The 21,398-nt window shown below is 42.6% G+C and overlaps 1 protein-coding gene across 6 annotated transcripts in view; it reads right to left on the reverse strand.

Moving 5' to 3' along the window:
- Positions 1-21,398, reverse strand: part of LONP2 (lon peptidase 2, peroxisomal) — a 140,986-nt gene that overhangs the window by 43,816 nt on the left and 75,772 nt on the right. For all 6 annotated transcript variants that reach the window (XM_044987610.1, XM_044987611.1, XM_044987609.1 and 3 more), the window contains one exon: positions 11,922-12,063. In XM_044987610.1, the coding sequence (XP_044843545.1) occupies positions 11,922-12,063 (142 nt within the window). The remainder of the gene's footprint in view (positions 1-11,921; positions 12,064-21,398) is intronic.

Below are 21,398 nucleotides of genomic sequence, written 5' to 3' on the forward strand. Positions count from 1 at the left end.
TGGGTTTAAATTACCAAGAGCCTTTGCTCCGATCTAGCAAACAGACAGGACCTTCTGTCAAAGGGGAAGGCCCCAATCCATAGGGAAAGAGTGGAAGGACTGACACCAACCAGAGCCCTTGTGGAGATATTTTCTCTGTAATGCTTTTACCTTAAGAATAAATATGCTTGCTTAGAAAGAGCTGTGTGGTAACTTAACTGTAGGTAACTACACTGTTTATAGCCTCTGAGGCAAAATGTAGAGCAAGCCTGTTTAGGCAGTCTGACTTGCAGGGAATTCACAATGTAGACAGGGAACTGTGCAGCCTGGAAACACCTCAGTCAGGCCTAATTACAATTAAAAGGGCATTCTCAACTGGAAACCAAAGAAATTTAAAAAATAACGAGCTAGCAGTACTTTAAAGAGATGTATCCATCTGAGTCCTCCTGCCAGTTTCTATGGTTCTACAACAGTAGTCCCCAAACTGTGGGTTGCACCCCCCCAAGGAGGCGCAGAGGAATGTCAGGGGATGGGAGGCACGTGGCAGGCCCAGGCCAGCCACACACTGCCCCCAGCCCTGCTCCAGTCCCAACCGCAACTCCCCTCCCGGCTTCAGCTCCCAGACACAGCCCCTGGTGCAAGCTTAGCATTGCAGGTGCTCAGTTTTCAATCAGAAATTCAGGTCAGAATGGGGACTGGCAATGTCCAGTCAACACCGCTGACCGGACACTAAAAGTCCGGTTACCCGCAGTAACTGGCTTTCGCTGCTGGGGGGCGGGAAGAGCAACAGCTGCTGGAGGGGCCTCTGGAGAAGCACTCGGGGATGGCTCTGGCAAGAGAGGTACTGGTGGCTCCCCCATCCTGCCCCGAGTGCAGCTCTCCCTCCCTCGTCCTGCCCCAGTCACCCTCTACCCCCAGAGTGCAGCTTGCCCTCCCGCATCCTGCCCCAGTCACCTCCCCCAGCCCTGGAGCACGGCTCCCCAACCCTGCCCCTCTCACTCCCCATCCCCTCCCTACACCACTCAACTCCCCACCTGGTTTCCGGGGGGGCGCAGACCAGGTGAGGGGGAGACATGATTGAAGAAGTTTGGGGACCACTGTTGTATAATCATGGTTTTTTTTTTATTATTCTTTCCCTTGTTGCGGTGTGAAAGATCCACACAAACAGTAGGCATCCCATCCCTCCTATAGGAAAAAACGTGAAACTGTTTCAAATACACAAACTACATAAATAAACTATTTTCTCTGATCTCTTTCAGTTACAGTTACTTTAGAGGTTACTCATCACAAAAGCAGGTAAATAGTTTTGCAGACAGAAGTTTGATTTTTAAGTCAACAGTGGTCCTTCAAATTTCAGTGGTATTTTTGCCTGACTAAAGAATGAAGGAGCAAGGCCAGTGTTTACAAAATGAACATGAAAAGTCTGGAAAATGTATCCATTTAACCAATACCACATGTACTAAAGGTTTACATAGTGTATGTGGTTCTGTTCCAAAGGCATTTAGTACTCCTAAAGTTGTATGTGTTTGATCTTACCGAAGGCTCATTTACTATCCTAGGTATGATTTTGGTTTGACTGAAAAACAACTAAGCCAGTAAGCTCTTTGATCTGACTACATCATGTATACTGAGCGCATATATGCAGATGACCTGAAATCAGCCTCTTCTGAATTTTGTGACTGCAAAAATGCATGTGAACCCCCACAATTTATATATATGAGTAGGCATTTGTGCACCAAATTCAGGTAACGTGACTTTCATTTACCCAACTCAGGTAGCTAGATGTTCAACTACCCGATCTGTATGCTTTAAAACAGGCACACATATTCCTGTGAAAATGTGGCTCAAGTATGTAAATTAGGTACAGTACAGAAAAGTCATTGTCATGTAGTAAGTAACTCTGACAAGGAAAACCACAATAACTTACTGCTGTTGTGAAAGAAAAACTAAAGGCTTAAATAATGAAGTGTTGGCTTCCTGTTGCTAGTATTTTTACTTAAGAGTGTTAGTTGAAATACTTGCAAGTATTTCAGCTCTCATTTGAGTCATTTTTCACTATTAAACAAGTACAGTATTTACAAGGATCACTGCACTATGAATATGCTGTCCTCTGTTTTTGAATTGTGTCTGAAATTAAAAGTCCATACAGATGGCAATAATCCACATCTGCTTCCTACCCACACCTGTACCACCTTCATTCCATCTTTCTCTCTTAAATTACTGTGCTTTTTCTCGCCACATGATAAATTACCAATGGTAGGTTGACATGAAAAGTTCTCACATTACACATAATGGAACCTATGCTACTCCTGAGCAATTGCATATTGCTGTCAAAATAATTTATCCTTCGCATTATGGCATGAATACATCCCTTGTCTTAGCCATTTGAATTACAGCTATGAACAGTGTTGGTAATATTTAAAAAAATTACAATCTGTACACTTGTCAGGAAACTGACTGAATAAAAACAAACACTCAGAATTGACTTTCATTATAATAAATCCTTTGCACTTTTTGAAAGAAAGAACATTTTTGTTCAAAAAGCTTTCGATCAAAGAATCAGTCGGGGTGCATTTTTAACTCACTGTAAAAGCAAAACAGCTAAGAGCAGATGTAAAATGGAGCTATTTCAGCTGATGTCATTTGATTAGTAAGGAACTCCAGATTTGAAATCCTGCACAGGGTCTGGATATAAGTATCTGAAAATTTACAATGACAATGTAATAAAATGCAATTAATATATTCCTTTTAAAGGTGATGTCTGATTATTAAAAGTACACTTCTACCCCGATATAACGTGACCCAATATAACATGAATTCGGATGTAACACGGTAAAGCAGCGCTCTGGGGGGAGGGGGGGGGCGGCGGGGCTGCGCACTCCGGCAGATCAAAGCAAGTTCGATATAACTCGATTTCACCTATAACGCAGTAAGATTTTTTTGGCTCCCGAGGACACCATTATATCGGGGTAGAGGTGCACACTTGAAAAATATACTTGAGTCCTAAAGGCAAGGCTGTGACTCATCGAACATTTCCTCTCAATAGATATTGTTCACCACTATATCATTAGATTATTCAGAGGCTTCCTACTTAAGTGCTCTCCTCAGCAGAGAACTGTTGTCAGCATTTTGTCTCAATCAGTAAAAGAGAGGATGAGGCCTTCAAGAATCATAGCCAGCCAACTGCACTGAGCACTAATTCAATCAACCTGGTTACATATGAATACCTATTATCACATTCATATTCTAAAGTTTGGAAGCATATATACCATACAAAATAATGTGAACAATGCTTCGGCAGATTTTCTCCCAAGAAAACAAGTCTCAATAGATACCACAAACAGAATTAATCTTTTGTTGAAAGCCTAGTCTTGTTCCTTTTTAGTAAAACTGTTCTGTCAAGACTTCCACTGACATCTCTGCAGCACATGGACAAAATAATTTTGTTTCACTAATTGAGACAAAATGGTGCTTATTTATACTGGCAGTTTTTATTAAAGTTTAACCATAAACATTTCAAAGGGGCCTCAAACCCATCCCCTAACTTAACATGCTTATTTCTGTGTGCAAGCAACATTTGCATAGAATTTAGAACTGTGCACACAAACTGGCCACATCTTTGAAGCATACATCATATATTTCTGAAAATGTTAAACCCATTGGATTTTAAAGCCCAATATTCTTACTGGCATATGCAGCAAGTTAAAAGCTCTGGGAATTCTCCACAAGTTTTATTTACTGGATTTTAAACTTCATTCAGTTGTACACATCAATTCTTCTTCCCCCTTCCCCCCCCCCCATCCCTTGCCTAACCACATCCCTTATGGAACCCATTTCTTAGCTAATTGCTAGTTGCTGGCTAATATGTTATTTACTAAGATATATGTGCAATGGCAATAATGTATTTTTAAATATCTCCAGACAGTATGATTGCATACATTTAACTGAAATTGTAACAGAAAAAAGAGTCAGTTACATGTATGAAATTCTGCATTATCTGATGGAACTTTTTCATAAGAGCAAACATCTCTCCCTAGACTCATAACTCTTTTCTTTGCCATGCTAAGTATTTCTAAGGTGGAAAAAAGAGAGACACCCCTACTCTTACTTGGACATTATTCCAACCACCTTTCCAAAGTAAACAAAAGGTGCATTTCAACAAATTGCCTTTATCTAATATAGCAAGGTTAGAATTTTAAAAAAAATTAGGTTGAATACATCATTTTATGAAAAAACAACACTTAAGGAGCAAAAATATCTTGGTAATTTCCGGAGCACATTCACATGCATACAAAACTTTCTCTGTACAAAATATTTTACTACCATAAAATCCATAGGTAAGTCCTATGGATGTTTAATTGCCTGCCTATAATGCTTGGTCTTATTTCACTTCCCTACAAACACATACTAACATTTCCATTTCTATTTTCTCCAGCTTTCAACAGAGGTCATCTAAATTTAGAATAAATGTTCCCTTGTTGACGAACAGTAACTGGAAGTAAGAAGACATTCTGTTTTGCTTAGGCAATAACTCCACAGAAGCACCACGACAAAAATATATCTGACTTTGCCTCGAAGCTTGTGAGGCGGGACACATTTATTCTTGAGTTTACCAACTGTACTGGTACCTTTGAGGATTATCACCACTAAAATACACCTAAACACATTAAGACCTTTTCCCCAGGCCATTTAAGATTAATAATGGAAGCTAGTCAGCATAAAAGTGTGGTTTGAATAACAGATATGCCACTCAGCTGATCACTTGCAGTCATTATTTTCCTACAAAATAGCTACATTTGTTCAATCCAAATGGAAATGCCAACAAAGTACAACCACCAAAGCAGATTAAAATTTTTTCGTATGTTGTGGTCCGAGCTCTCCAGTAGAGGAAGTGGAGGACCAGCTTCAAGATGTTTAGGCAGGGGTACCAACTAGGTTTCAGAATAAGGAGGCAAGCAGGTTTTGGTAACCTTAGTAACAATACTGATATCATTTAAAGAAAGATGCTATTATGGCTCAAATCACCTTAGATGGCAGCAAAAGAAGTGACGAGAAGCAAGACAGCTGGGAAATGAGCTGAAGAAAAGATAGCTAAGACCTTGTAATGAACGTGTACTTGAGAATATCAGAATTTCCACAATGGGGTTGTATCAAGAAACAGAGACTTATTAAACCAGGGGTGGGCAAACTTTTTGGCCTGAGGGCCGCATCAGGTTTCGTAAATTATATGGAGGGCTGGTAAGGGGCGGGGGTTGTGGCCCGACCCCCACCTCCTATCTGCCCCCCTCCTGGGACTCCTGCCCAATCCTATTCCCCGTTCCCTGACGGCCCCCAAAGAACCCCTGCTCCATCCACACACACCCCGCTCCCTGACCGCCCCCAAACCCCCGCCGCCCCATCTAACCTCTCCTCTCATTCCTGATGGCCCCCCCCCGGGACCCCTGACCCATCCAATCACCCCTTCTCCCTGTCCCCTGACTGCCCCCGCTGCCCCATCCAACACCCCGTCCTTCCTGACTGTCCACCCTCATTCAACCCCCTGTTCTCTCCCGACCGCTCTGCCTCCCTATCCACACACCCGCCCCCGCTCACCACCCCGAACTCCCCTGCCCTCTATGCAACCCTGCCTGCTCCCTGCCCCCTTACCGCGCTGCCTGGAGCACTGATGGCTGGTGACGCTACAGCCACGCTGCCCGGCTGGAGCAGGGCCACGCCACCGCCACCGCCACCACCATGCAGCACAGAGACCGGGTCAGGCCGGGCTCTGCAGCTGCGCTGCCCCAGGAGCTCACAGCCCCGCCGCCCAGAGCACTGTGCCAGCGGCGGAGCGAGCTGAGGCTGCGGGGGAAGGAGGGATAGCAAGGGAGAGGCTGGGGGCCAGCCTCCCGGGGCAGGGGCTCGGGGGCCAGCCTCCCGGGGCAGGGGCTTGGGGGCTGGGCGGAATGGTCCCACGGGTCTCTGCATTAAACTATTCATTTTACCTAGATGTCAAGGTGGAACAATCAATCAATTAGATTTGGTATTGTAGTCAATGTCTAACCATTGTTTGCGTAAACACCAGGGTTGATTAAACACTGAACTAAAACAAATTTACTTGTGATATATTTGGATCTTTCAATATAGGAGACCCAAAAACTTTACAAACTATGGGACAGATCCTCGGCTAGTGTAATGTACTGCAGTGTCATTCAAGCCAATGGCACTAAGGCAATTTACACCATGAGAAGACCTGGCTCAGTATGCTCAAAGTACAAATTCCTTCATGCCCCACTGGAATGCCCACCGTTATGAAGGTAAAATGTGCAAAATGCTTAACAGTGTATAAAAACGCTACCCAGTAATCTAAGATAGGAAATGAAGAATACTCTAACTGAGACTACAAGGGGAAGTTACAGGTAGAATAAAATTAACCAAATTAGAATTCAGGTACAACTTCGGAGATAGCACCCATACTCTTGAGAAAATCATCATACTTTTTATATTTCATCCAAAAGATGATACACCTCTACCCCGATATAATGCTGTCCACGGGAACCAAAAAATCTTACCGCGTTATAGGTGAAACCAGTTTATATCGAACTTGCTTTGATCCGCAAGAGTGTGTGGCCCCGCCCCCCCGGAGCGCTGCTTTACCGCGTTATATCCAAATTCGTGTTATATCGGGTCGCGTTATATCGGGGTAGAGGTGTATCTCCAGATTACAGATGCTGAGCCATTGCTTCAGTATTGACTAAGAGGACTTACTAAGTGGCACATTTTCCACTTCCACCCCTTATTAAAGTACTTAGATTTTCCTAGGATGTTTCCCTTCCTTGCATTGACTGGACTAAGCTGAGCTGGGCCTAAAGCCTGAAGATATGATTGCAGAAGTGTTAGAAAAGGCAGACACTCGATTTGATTATTACCAGTGTGCTAAGTAGCTTCCATTTGTAGGTTTTAAACACAGATTTCTTCTCCTTACTTTTTAAAGCTCATTGCCATGTAAGGCCAGTAGTTTCATCATTCTTGGAGGCTTTCTATGCATTTCAGGAATGGGTACTTGATAGCTAGAGAACTATTTAATTAGATAACCGTGCATTGTTCGGACTTTTTCAAAGTTATTTAATAAGAGAATATGAGATTCTTTCAGGCACACAGATTGCAAATTAATTTCAGCTAAACATACCACCACAAAAGAGGACTAAAACACTGGCTTGCACTCATTATGAATCTCAAGGGACTGGTTGACATTCTCAAAAATGAGTCATTTTTAATCACATATAAGGTTAAGATTTCATCATGGTTATTTTTTAGTAAAAATGTCATGGACAGGTTGCGGGCAATAAACAAAAATTCACAGAAGTCCGCAACCTGACTTTGACTAAAATTATGGAGGGGAAGGGGGACTGACAGCCCCAGCACCCTCCGCAGCCCTGGGGGCTGAAGCCGAAAAAGTCACAGAGGTTTGTTAAAGTCATGGAATCCATGATCTCCGTGATTAAATCATATCCTTTATCATGAATAATGGGGAAAAACAAAATCAAATTGCATTTGTAGAAAGCCATGCACTAGAGTGACAACTGCCATAAAATAACATTTGGTTTTAAATAATATCTTTCATACTTAGAGTATCCCATAGTGCCAAGCAACGGGTTAAAAAATAAATGACTGCAGTTCCTCCATAGGCAAACGGAACAATGACTGCATACTTAGTAATAGTGCGCACACAACCAATCTTTGATGAGAAAGGATGTTGATTAGGATACCAGGATACGGTTGTATACTCCAGCTGAGATCTCACTACTGCTCAGTAGAGCAGGACAATTGCCTCCCATGTCTTAAACACAACACTCCTGTTAAATACACCCCAGAATGATATTAGCCTCTTTTTCACAACTGCATCACATTGTTGACTGATATTCAATTTGTGATCCTCTACTACCCCTGAATCCTTTTCAGCAGGACTGCCACCCAGCCAGTTATTTCCCATTTTGTAGTTGTGCATTTGATTTTTCCTTCCTAACCGAAGTACTTTGCACTTGTCTTTTCTGAATTTCAACTTGCTGATTTCAGACCAAATCTCCATGTTGTCAAGATCATTTTGAATTCTAATCCTGTCCTCCAAAGTGCTTACAACTCCTAATAGCTTGATTTCATCCGCAAATTTTACAAACACATGCTCCACTCCATTATCCAAATCAGTAATGAAAATACTGAATAGTATCAGACCCAGGACTGATCCCTGTGGGAAACCACCAGATATGCCCTCCCAGTTGGACAGCAAAGCACTAATAACTACTCTGAGTATGGTCTTTCAACCAGTTGGGCACCCACCTTATAGCAAATCCATCTATACCATACTTATATAGTTTGCTTATGACAATGTAATGTGGGACTGTGTCAAAAGCCTTACTAAAAATCAAGATACATCATCTGCTTTCCCCTCTCCATGAGTAAGGCTGCGAGTTTGTCACAGAAGTCATGGATTCCATGACTTGCCGGGATCTCAGGGACTTCTGCAGCCAGGCCCTGGGCCAGCCGCACCCTCCTCCCCCAGGAGCAGCAGGAGTTTGGGTGTGGGAAGGGGTTCGGGGGTTGGTATGCGGGAGGGGGAGAGGGCTCTGGGCAGCACTTACCTCGGGGGGAAGGGAGCAACATCTCTTAGCTCTTACACAGAGGCATGGCCAGGTGGTTCTGTGCGCTGCCTCCACTTCAAGGCACCTCACCCACAGCTCCCATTGGTTCCCGGCCAATGGGAGCTGCGGAGCCAGTGCTCAGGGCAGAGGCAGCACACAGAGCCTTCTGACCACGCCTCCGCCTAGGGGCTGCAGGGACATGTTGATGAAATGAAAACTGATGCACTGCCGCACCCCCAACGAGCACTCGTGGTGCTTCCCCCCCCCCAAAAAAACCAAAGATTTAGTCAGGGGTATACAGTACAAGTCATGGACAGGTCACAGGCTGTGAATTTTTCTTTACTGCCAATGACCTGTCCATGACTTTCACTAAAATACCCATGACTAAAATGTAGCCTTATCCATGAGGCCAGTAACCCCCTCAAAGAAGGAAATTAGGTTGGTTTGGCATGATTTGTTCTTGACAAAGCCATGCCGGCTATTTCTTATATTCCTATTAATCTCTTGGTGTTTAAAAAATAATTGTTTAATAATTTATTCCAGCATCTTTCCAGGTTTCAAAGTTAAGCTGACTGAACTATAATTCCCTGAACGTTGTTCTTTTTAAAGACAGGAACTATGCTTACTCTTCTCCAATCCTCTGATACCTCATTCATCCTCCAGGAGTTCTCAGAGATAACTGCTAAGAATACAATTTAGTCACAGAGGTCTGTGACTTTAATGAACCTCCGTGACTTTAGCACAGGGGTGGGCAAACTTTTTGGGCCGAGGGTCACATCTGGGTGGGGAAATTGTATGCAGGGCTGGGGCAGGGGGTTGGGGTGCGGCAGGGACTGCAATATGCAAGAAGGAGCTCATGGCAAGGGATTGGGGCAGAGGAGGGGTGCGGGGGATATGAGGGGGGGCAGAGGAGGGGTTGGGGTGCAGGAGGGGTGTGTGGTGTACGAGGGGGCTCAGGGCAGGGAGTTGGGGTGCAAGGTGTAGGCAGGGAACTGGGGTGCAGGAAGGCTTCGGACTCCGGGGTGGCAGCGGTGTGCACCAGAGCCAGGGCAGGCTCCCTGCTTGCCTGCCCTGTCCCCAGCCCTGTGCCGCTCCAGGAAGTGCTGCGGCCCCTCAGGGAGAGGCAGAGGGCTCTGTGTGTGCTGCCCTTGCTGTGCCTCCAGGTTCCTCTGTCCGAAGCTCCCATTGGCCGCGGTTCCCTGTTCCCTACCAATGGGAGCTGCAGGGGACGGTGCCTGGAGGCAAGAAAAAACGCACAGAGTCCTCTGCCCCTCTGCCCGGGGGCCACAGGGATGTCTGCTTCTGGAGAGCGGTGCGGGGCCTGTGGTGCTACGGGGGGCAATCTTGCAGGCCATAGTTTGCCCACCCCTGCTTTAGCATCACCGCCCCACTGCATGCCAGGGGCTAGAGCCCCTCCCGCCCCAGCCCGGGGATCATACTTCAGTCCCCTCAGCGGTCAGCACACCCCCTCCCACGTTATTTTTAGTAAAAGTCAGGTTGCAGGCTTCCATGAATTTTTGCTTATTTCCTGCGATGTGTCCATGAGTTTTACTAAAAATATCGGAGACAAAATCTTAACCTTAATAATTGCTAATGGTTCTGAGATTGCTTCAGCTAGTTCCTTAAGTACCTAGGATGAATTTAATCAGATTCTGCAAAGTTTCCAGTTTTGTAGGATTCCTTTCCTGATTTTCAGGTCACTAAAGAGCTCCTGATAGAGCCATATTGGCCTCTTACTGTTCTCCCTATCTTTTCTTTGCATTAGAATGGTTTACAGTTCCTTCTTTAATATTATCTTCTTGAGAAGCTACCAAGCTCCCTCCTCCTGAGCTACTTTTTCCTTTAGAGTTCCTTCCCATGGGACCTTATCTCCAGTTCTTTGAGTTTAAGTCTGTTTTTTGAAATCTATTGTTCTTATTCTGCTGCTCTCACTTTCCTTAGAAATCCATCATTTCATGATCACTTTTACCCAAATTGCCTTCCACCTTCACCTTGGCTACCAATTCCTCCCCGTTGGTCAGAATCATGTATAAAACGGCTGCCCCCCTAATTACTTCCTCCACTTGTGAAACAAAAAGGTGTCCCCAATACATTCCAAGAACTTACTGGAAATGTGTTTTGCCGTATTACCTTTTCAACAAATATCTGGGTAACTGAAGTCCCCCATTACTCCCAGGTCTTACGTTTTGGATATTTCTGTTATTTGTTCTAGAAATGCCTTATCTACCTCCCTTTCCTGATTTAGTGGACTGTAGCAGACGCCTGCCATGATGTCACCCCTATTTTTACCCCTTTTACCCAGAGACTTTCAATCGGTCTGCCTCTCACCTCCTTCTGGACTTCAGAACAGGTGTATATATTCCAGATGTATAATGCAACACCTCCTCCCTTTTTAGCCTGTCTGTCCTGAACAAGCTATACCCCTCTATACCAACATTCCAGTCATGAAACTTATCCCTCTAAATCTCTGTGATGCCATTAAGTAAAAATTTAGTTTATGGACTAATACTTAAATTTCTTCCTGTTTACTCCCTGTTGATGAGGCTTAATCCATTACTGTTAGTTAAGAACAGAGATCATTGGATTAACAAATAAATGCAAAGTGTTTGTCTCTAATCAGATGTTCACTACAAAAATGCTGATTTAAAATGTAACAACAAAGTAAGTACTTAGGTGACCCTCCCTGTACTAAATCATGTACTTTGTTGTAGTATCAGCTTGTACCAGTGAAAGCTTAAAAATAAAATAAAAAAAGACTTTTTTTTTTTTTAAGGGAAAACCTTAAAAAAAAAATCCAGCTATACCTAAATTTAACTACCAACACATATGCTGGTTGGCCCGCAGGGCTTCTTCACATTGGCTAATAATGTTATATCAATAAAAAATCTATGTGGTTAAAGATTTTAATAGTGTAAGAGTATTCTTAACAGAATCTATTTTGGTACAATTAAAATGTCTGACTTTTTATTAAAGTTTAAAACACTACGTTGAGCATGTGTAAAAAGGCCATTGTGAGGTCAGCAAGAGGACTAAAAGTTTAAACCAAGATCATTGTCCTTATAAGTATTTTAGAAGATGTGCAGCCAGTAGAGTTTGCACTATGTATGACAAACTGCAAAAGATCCAACTATCATCAAGTTCACTGACTAGCAGTACACAAAACCATCACCTCAGCCTGTCTTTCACTCAGTACAAGTCCCACTATGCCTTCACCAAACTAACACTTTCTTCCAGAGAATGATATTCAAAATTCTGCTAGTTTGAAATGAATTAAACTTTGGAATGTACAGTATTCTCCTTGTCACATAAGATGATTCCATACCTTACCTCAAGCAAAGCAGCTGCAGGATCTCCCTGCAGGCTCTTCCCCAGTTTGTCAACCTCATCTAATAAAAACACCGGATTGTTAACCCCAACAGTCTTCAAACCATTGATTATTCGACCAGGCATACTGCCAACATAGGTGCGCCTGTGTGAAACATGCAGAAAAAAAGTCAGAATCAGAAGACATCAGGCATGAAAACAACAAACCTAAAACCGAAAGAAACAAATCTGGAAACAAGCAGCCTTACCGTAATACTTGTGTAAAAACAGTCTTTCTTCCTCTGTAATCAGTGGACAAGTATCTCATGTTTCCATTGTTGAATATACAACTGAATTAATGTAACTGATTAAAGGATGATATTCTAATCCCAATTCCTTACTGAAATATTTGTTCCAGGCAGAGTAAAGCATGTCTAAAATTCACATAGTGCATGATCACTGTAAGTGGTTGAATGCAAGGTTTGGGGTGGTTTTTTTTAAACCCTTTGGCCAACCGGAAACAGATTTTTGAACTCTGCATCATTTTTATACTTTTAACAGCAGTGATACTGGTATCCTAACTATGACATGCAGTATTAATAAATTAGGGCATAATTCCACAAATGCCAGATTCCATGAAGCCTATGGTAGGTAGACATGTGTCCTAACTGGAACCCATAAACAGAGAGATTTTTAATTGAATAACTTTTAAAAAACCTTATAATTTATTTTGTCATATTTGAACAAAACAAAAATTAATTTAGCAAAGCATGCATGGAATGAAAAAATATCTATCCAAATTTGTTTGTTTTACAGTGTGTGGGAGAACTATATATATTTTACACATAAGCACACATCATTTCCTAAGTTTATCACAGTCTTTCTGCTTGTGCCATAACCAAACAAAACACTGATGGCTCAGAAGAAACTGATTCATGATGTGCTATACTGCAGGAGCTATCTCATGAGCCTCACAAAGTAGATATGCAGAACAGGCCTAAATGCTCTGCCATATAATCTGTATTAAACTAGTCAGAATAAACAGGAAGAGCTTTGGAAAGATGAATCCTAAAAACCATGGGAAGGGTTTTAAAACTACTAAAGGTGACTGTAAATCATTGAACTCCACAGTAAATATCACCACACCCTGTAATAATGATATGGTTTTATATTAAATTTGTCTGTTGAAGGAGTGGGCATGATTCTGTAATTGTTTAAGTGATAGTTTCGTTTAACTTTATAAAGTTATGACAAATTTGCTGTTATTCTTGAGGGCTCAACAACTACTGAATACATTCAGCCTCCTTAACCTTAGTAAAAATAGCAAACTAGGTAAACTAAGACAAACCTATCAAGAGCTATGGTGAGAAAAGATGAAGGTGGAAGCATCTGTAAAACAACTTATGGCAAGTCTAGCAATATCAGGATCTTGCAAGGTGCAGTTTCAGTGGCTGTCTTGATAACCTAACATCTTTCCAAGGAGGAATCAGAAAAAAACAGGCAAAAAAATATTCTTACAGATAAAGAAACAAACCTATAATGGGGACATTTTTAAGTTGTAGCTCTTCAAAAAGTTGCATCAGTGTGCAGAAATAAATAAAACTACCAGAGGTAGAGACTGGGAGTTGCTTTGGTTCCTACTAAAATGGGGTACTCATAATACAAGAAGGGTGAAATGGGCAATGTAGGCCTCATGAGAATTTCAAGGTTCAAATGTAGAAGCAGCTTTGTTGGGCACAGGTCTCGATTCAGCAAGGCATTTAAACATATACTTAAGTCCCATGGAATTGGAGCTTAATCGCTAAAGAGTTGGACAAGAGCATGGGTAAGTAGGAAGAAATTACAGTTCCAAACAGTATCCTAACTTTTTCACAGCTATCACCCTTCCTTTCTCTCACTTCTCTCCCTCATCCCTTGTAACTGTAACAATTTTTAAATATGGCAAACCGAGTTAATTAATTCAATATGCTGTGTAATCAGTGGATTAAATTCTAACAAAATGTGCAGGCATTTCTTTACATAATTTGATATGCTAACATGAACGACAACTTAAATTTACAGTCTGAATTTAACAGGTACATGGATATCAATTTTCCCTTTACATCTGTAACAGCTTTCCTTGGAGAAAATTACCCTGTGCTTCAAAGTGCCATTGCTATAGGTGGGCACTACTCAATTTTATTATTGCATTAATCTGACAGACTCAAGACCCACAATAGTGACAAGTGATGCTAGTTTTGAAAGAGGTTAATAAATACCATACAAAGGCATATCTGTATGAGGGCATTAGAGAGACTAAATACAATGTGACAGGTGGAATAACAGCTTAATAATATGATAACCATGTGTCTGAATATCTTTTACTGAAATTCCTGATCATTTAAGAATCTAAATTGTTTCCAAGTTTCAATATTCAAAAATTAGTGACTGATACAATTAATTATTAATAACAAAACCTTGAACATTTAAGATGTTTTGAACTACTTTTTTCTGCTACATAAATATAATTTCCTTTGCTGTGCAAAAGCATAACCGAAGCTTCATTAAGATTCCTTTTTGTGGTGGTGTTCCCCCCCATCCCCAATCAGTAACAAAGCAGTCCATCCAAATTAAAATTTAAGAAAAGCAGCAGCTTTATAAATGTTGTCCAAACACTAGAGGTTGATATAGAAAATAGAACAAAAATATGGGAGTCTTCAAAAGAACAGAAACAGGGCCCAAGTGTCATCACCACAAGCCTAGAATGTCAGCTGACAGCAGCTTCTTCTAAAGACCTCTACTGTAGAAAAACGCATGCTCATATGGGTCTTGTTAGGTTAGGCTAACACACTTTAACATGGACTTTCAACTTGCTTTAGGTCTTGTCCACACTAGTATCAAAATTTCGCTAGCAGTAACACAGCTATTGCTAGAGGGATTTTAACAGATTCCCTCATCAATGCACATAGAAGTTACACTAGTTGAACTATAGTATATGGTACTAAACTTAAAAAAAAAAAATTGGATAATTTAAAAAAAATATATGTTTCTACTATATCTTCAGTTCTCTTTTTAATAAGGAAGTTTGCATCAGATGTAAGCAACAAACTTTTACATATGGAGTAGATGGGTGGTAAAAGCTAAGGACAGACGGAGGATGTCTGATAAAGCAGTTCTGTTTTTGTACTAAAATGTTGACTTCATTTTGAGAATGCAGAACAGTAGTGGCTACTCATAGCCTAATGAAAAAAAGGATTCACATGAACTCCAGCTGCAAGCATGTGATCAGTGCTTAAATTGTAAAAGCTGGGCATTTCCTGATTACTGTATTTGTACATCACATGGAACTGCACGCCCATCAAAACACCACCCCATGACGCAATGCTTTTCCTGCTGAATAGCTCAGTCACTATACACCTTCCTCCCACCTAGAAGATCAGTGGCAAAATATGTTGATTGCTATTTTTGGTAGCCCTTGCTTGCAAACAAAACACAAGAAAATGATGTTAAATCACATCTATTTACAAGCTTTTATTCACTAGAAGTAGGAGAGGTAACAAGCACTAACTGTACCCCTACATATTGCTACAATGTTAATGGAAAGTCCTCTTTAATGGTGTAGAAAGGAGCCATTAGATGGCATCAAGGCCTGATTCATAACAAATGACTCACAGACATACTCTCAGAGAACCTTGTGTCTTTTTGCATCGGCATTATCCCAGGTACTTTATATTTCAAAGAAAAGCAGTCTCCCTCTCTCCTACCACCCCTTGGTTTCTTTTCTCCCCTCTTTTTACCTCCACATTTCAGTCTGATAGTATTCATTACATAAATCTGTAATGATTTTTTTATATATAATTAAAGCATCTTTGAGACAGTTTGCAGGAAAAAGTTATATGGTACCATTTTATTTTGTGTGTCCCCAATTCTTTAATTGGATCCTTATGGACTCAGCCCTTTCCTGGCACACAGCCCACTGAAGGCACCACACAGGTACAGGGGTTCACTTGTGAACCTTCTATTGTGGAACCAGGGCTTACTTACATAAAGGACTTTGTAGAAACAAACTGTGCATGCAGAAAAACTTAAATTTTTAATAGATGCAAACCCTACACTGAAACACAAAACAGCTATAGTAAAACTCAAAAGCTGGGAAAATTCAAAGGCAAAATTTCAGTCTTAATTCATCCTGTTGTGTACAAGCATTCCAGCACATCCTGATCCTAACATTACACACACAATCCTGCAAGAGTAGTCAGAAGAGTTAAGAAGGGAGGGATAAATCTGGCTACTGAGTAAGTGAGTGCAACTTACATTGAGTTTAACTGGCACAGAAGGATATATTTGGTCCTTAAGTTCTGTATTTCCTTGTTCACTGAAAAATTATCTGAATCTCTTGCTAATACCCCAAAGATAACTTGTTCTTTCCTGATGCAATATACTGGTAGCCAAAGAGTTTTCAATCAATTTATTAAAAAAAATATTGATAGTTAGGCATTTGTATCTGCACAGAAAGCTTTATTTCAAAACATGCATTTCTAAGGATAGTATTTTAACAAAGCCCTTATAAAAATATTGATGACCTGAACATTTTAGCTTAAAATTGTGTTACATACCACTATTATACAACACTAGTATTTATGTTTTAAAATGGATGAAATGGGAAGTCTAAAATAAAACTGGTAAAACTATGAAGAACTATTGGTAACTAAAGAAAGTTACTCATGTCTTCACTTTAGATAATTATGTAAGCAGAGCACTCATCTGGAAACCTAGCAGGCTGGCAGGAGTCCTACCACCTATTCTCTGTTGAAAAGCATGTTCATTAGCATAGATGCACGCTTCCTTAAGAAGTGTTTGACACCCTCTAGTGGTTCCAGTTTGAATAGCAACACATGACCATTTAAATTGTGTATGTAATGTGCAAAATTTTAACGTTCGTATCACTAGAAACACTTGAATTATTAAATGCAAACTACTGCAGAGCTTTGTATCGATATAAGGAGACAAGTTTTCTCCATCTTCCATCAATGCCTGAGAGATTTTGCAACATGGACAGATGCTAAAAGGTCAGATTTTATCAAACTGTCACAGAAAACACACTTGTCTGTTGCAACCTAAAAAATTGCATCTGTGTTTATATCATCCATGGCTCCCTCTTTTCACTGACTGCTGGATCCACATGTGGCTCCTTCTCCAAGAGAAGGTTTAAAAGAGCCCCTTTAAAGTCAGAAATTCAAATACAATCAAATATGCACTCTTGGAAGCATGTCCATAATAGTTACTTGCCAATTAACTCCTGTGGAGACTTGTATATTTCCTATTTAATGTGCTGCTCCAATGATGTATATAATGAACGAAATAGTTGTGTTCGTCTTTAAAGGTCATGCAAATAATGTCGGCAAACAGCATAAATGTCAGACCATTTTACTGACATGTTTTCTAAAAAGAAATAGAACTCAGTTTGCTGCACAGCAATTATTGCACAAACAGTACAGAAAACAGCCTTGGGGAAAGGAGGTGCAGTTATTAGTCATCTCCAACCAAAAGTTGTCCACACATTAAAACATACACAACAGTGCCTTTTAAATATATTCTCTTCTGAATTTCAAGAAGCTGTGTATATTTTCACCAGGAAATACCATTCCAGTATGTTTTTTCACATTTCATCAGAGCAAAGTGAAAGGATTAAATAATGAAAACAGGCAATGCTTCTAAACCAAAGAAAAAATGTAATATTGTCAAAAGTTGTTAAGAAGATAGAGAAGATTCTTGCTCCTCCCAAAAAAGTGTGAAAAATAAGTTCTTCTGGATATGTCAAGCTCAAATGCATCACTGAATGAAGTTCTGTCTTTTGAAAAGGAAGAGCAGAACACTGATGAGTATGAAGATACTGCCAACAAGATATTTTCAATGCACTCAACATCACTGCAACATAGCTGCAGTAACCCAATTCCAGTCCTTCCATCAAGTCTTCAGCACCAACTTCATTGGACAATGTGTGTGCTTTTCTATGTTTGTGTAAGAAATGGTTACTTACTGTAACTGCTGTTCAAGTTGTGATTCAGACATAAAATCCATTTAGATGTGCACCAATGCACCAAAGCTGAAGACTTTTGCCTAGCAGTACGGGTGGTGTTCGCACCTCATGGCTGTGGTCCCTCCCCTGGCTACAAGAGGCTGCACCTTTAGTTCCAAAAGCCCATGAGAGGAGACTCCGATGCAGAGGGGATGGAGGGTGGGTTCTGGAATACAGGTCTGGATTACATCTCAAAGAACGACAGTTACAATAAGTAACCGTTTCTTCTTCTTCAAGTAGATGCAGACATATATTCCATGTACATGACTCATGAACAGTACCCCAGTCCAGAGGCGGGGCTCGCAGTCTACTGAAATAAGGATCACAAGACCTCCTTCCGGGGCCTGTGTCCACTCTCGAAGATGTGGTAATAGCATAGTGGTCCATAAATATACGTAAGAATGACGACGTGACTGTCCTGCAAATATAAGTATGATCATCAGTGAAATTTCCAATCACTATTGATGTTGCTTGTGCTCTCATGGAGTGAGCCCGTACCTGCTGAGGAGGCACAGCCAAAGCTATCTCATTATTAATCTAGAGATAGTCTATGCACAGACCGCTGCTCCTTCATGGGGTCCATACACGACATGAACAGGCCAGGCAAAGCACAAAACTGTTTAGTCCTGTCTAGACAAAAGGCTAGACATCACTTGACATCCAGACTACGAAGGTGCTGTACTTTCAGAGAGGAGTATGGCTTGAGAAAAGATACAGGTAAATCTATCACCTGATTCAGATGAAACTAAAAGAACACCTTAGATAAAACATTTGTGTGTGGTCACAGCATTACCTTGTCCTTTGAAAACTGAATGCAAGGCAGCTCAGCCATTAGAGCCTGCAACTCTCACTCTTCTTCCGAAGTTATGGCTATCAGGAACACAATTTTCTGAGACAGAAGGGGCGGTGGACAGGGTGCAAGGGGCTCGACTGGAGGACCCATCAGAGCTGCCAAAACCATGTTTAGGTTCCACACGGGAACTGGTTCACAGACCAGAGGATATAAGTGGAAGAGCCCCTTCAGAAATCTCATCACCATGGTACTGGAAAAAAATGACTTCCCTTGAATCAGGAGATGCATTGCCGATATTGCTGCCAAATGCTCTCTCAGAGAACTGAGCGCAAGGCCCGACTTCTGCAGACGTAACAGGTACTCCAAGATGTCCTGGATGGAAGCCTCTGTTGATTGGCCTGTTGGCCAACGAACACACAGAGAATCTCTTCCATTTTACTAAGTAGGCCATCCTAGTGAAGGACTTCCTACTATTGAGAAGGACTTATAGGACGGCCTCTGAGCAGTCATGCTGTGATGTACAGGGAGCTGACTGCAGGATGGAGGGCACGGCTGTGGTCCTGTGTGAGCAGGTCACGATGGAGAGGAAGCGGTATGGGAGGCTGAACCGACAGAGCAAGGAAGTCCGAGAATCAGCACTGTTTCAGCCACACTGGAGCAGTGAGGATGATCTTGGCCCAATCCGCCTTGAGCTTGAGGATGACCTGCAGAATGATCGGAATGGTGGGGAAGTGTACAGAAAATCCAGCTGACATCTGCAATGGAAAGACCCCCCCCAGTAGCACAATAGCCGACACTTTCTGTTTTGTTATGGGACACATAACCTCCATATTGGTGCACATAACTTCCACGTGGTGGGGGTGGGGCCAAGGGATTCGGCGTGTGGGAGGGGGCTCAGGGCTAGGGCAAAGGGTTGGGGTGCAGGAGGGTGAGGGTGCAGGCTCTGGGGTGGGGCCGGGGATGAGAGGTTTCGGGTGCAGACTGCCCAGGGGCTATGGTGAGGAGAGAGGATTCCCCCCACCTGCAGCAGGGCCGGGGATGGGGGGGGAGAGAGGTGCCTCTCCCCCACCTGCAGCAGGGCCGGGGATGGGGCTGCGGCAGAGGCGCCTCTACCCCCAGCCGGTCCAGGCTGGGCTGGGGTTGAGGGAGGGACGCCTCTCCCCTAGCCGCAGCAGGTCCGGACCGGGGCTGGGGCTGAGGGAGGGACGCCTCTCCCCTAGCCGCAGCAGGTCCGGGCTGCGGCTGGGGCTGAGGGAGGGACGCCTCTTACCCAGCTGCGGCAGATCTGGGTCTGGGTTGGGTTGGGGCCATGGGCGAGACCTGTGTCCCAGCTGCGGCAGATCTGGATCTGGGCTGGGTTGGGGACGTGGGCAAGACGTCTCTCCCAAGCCGCAGCAGGTCTGGGCCGGGGCTGGGGCCGAGGGATGGCACCTCTCACCCGGCTGCAGCAGGTCCAGGGCTGAGGGAGAGGCATCTCTCTGCACCGCAACCCTGAGCGCCTGCACGGCACTTACTAGGCTGTTGCACGGCTGCGCAGCTTAGAGGGAACTTAGGCTCCCCATTGCAAAGATGACCCCGAGAACATTCTCTTTCCATGCTCCTGAGTCTGCTGCTTAAACAATTTACAAATTGAACAGTGCTGTGTACGGCGGGCTTTGCCAAGACACAGCAAGCATGCGTGGGGGGGGGGTCGCTGTTGGGGATCACCCCTCCACATGAAGGACAGTGTTTAAACCCAGATGAGGGCATCACCAGGGAACATTAAGTATCAACTAACACTATTCTAACTACTGACACTAACCACATACAATAAACTAGGCTAAGATGAAATGCGAGGTGGTGATACTACAACCACACAGCTCCAACTCCAGCCCAACTGAGTGGGGGGTTGAGCAGCACCGCTTCATATAGCCAGGGGAGGGGACACAGCCACAAGTGCCACCCCTCCACGGGTACTTCTAGACAAAAGTCTCTGGCATGCTGGGCACGCACACCCCTAAGTGGAGAAGACATCTGCATCTACTCGAAGAATAAAAATGTTTATGAAGTAAATCACATGGCGTTCATTTGGCATCTTGTTTAATAAAATCTTTGTGGTCTTTTTAGTGGAGCAAATCAGAGCCACCCTGTAAAAATTGTTATGCCCGTGCAGGAGTTTGTCTACTGCTGTTCAGTTCCAGCATGCACAGAGATGGGAGATGAGAGAGGGCTGAACTTAACAATGAACAGTATTATGTCTACCTCCCCCTTTTCCTTTTTAATTCCCTCCTATAATAATGCCGGATGACCGCCCCCACAAACTACCACCCTTATGAAAAAGCTTTCTGGTATAGCAGGAATAGGACATATTAAGGAATAACCTTTGTTGATAATTTGATCTACCGTTAATTTTGTATTTTCACTCCTTAGGAATGCTCCGAAGCCACTACACTCTTGTTATCATTATATCAGAACTGTCTTTTTTTCAATATTGTTTTTGACATATGTTGATCCCAGACAATCACAAACTCCTGAATTCTATCCACTATTCTTAAATTTTGAAAGAGTTACATACTATATGAGCCCTACTAATAAAGAACAACCGAAGCAGGTACAGATGACAAGCCCAGTCAGCCTTAACACTGAATGTCCTCAATTATTGTTTAATTTT

Source organism: Mauremys mutica, chromosome 14 (assembly GCF_020497125.1).
Source record: "Mauremys mutica isolate MM-2020 ecotype Southern chromosome 14, ASM2049712v1, whole genome shotgun sequence".
In the NCBI taxonomy this organism is placed as follows: domain Eukaryota; kingdom Metazoa; phylum Chordata; order Testudines; family Geoemydidae; genus Mauremys; species Mauremys mutica.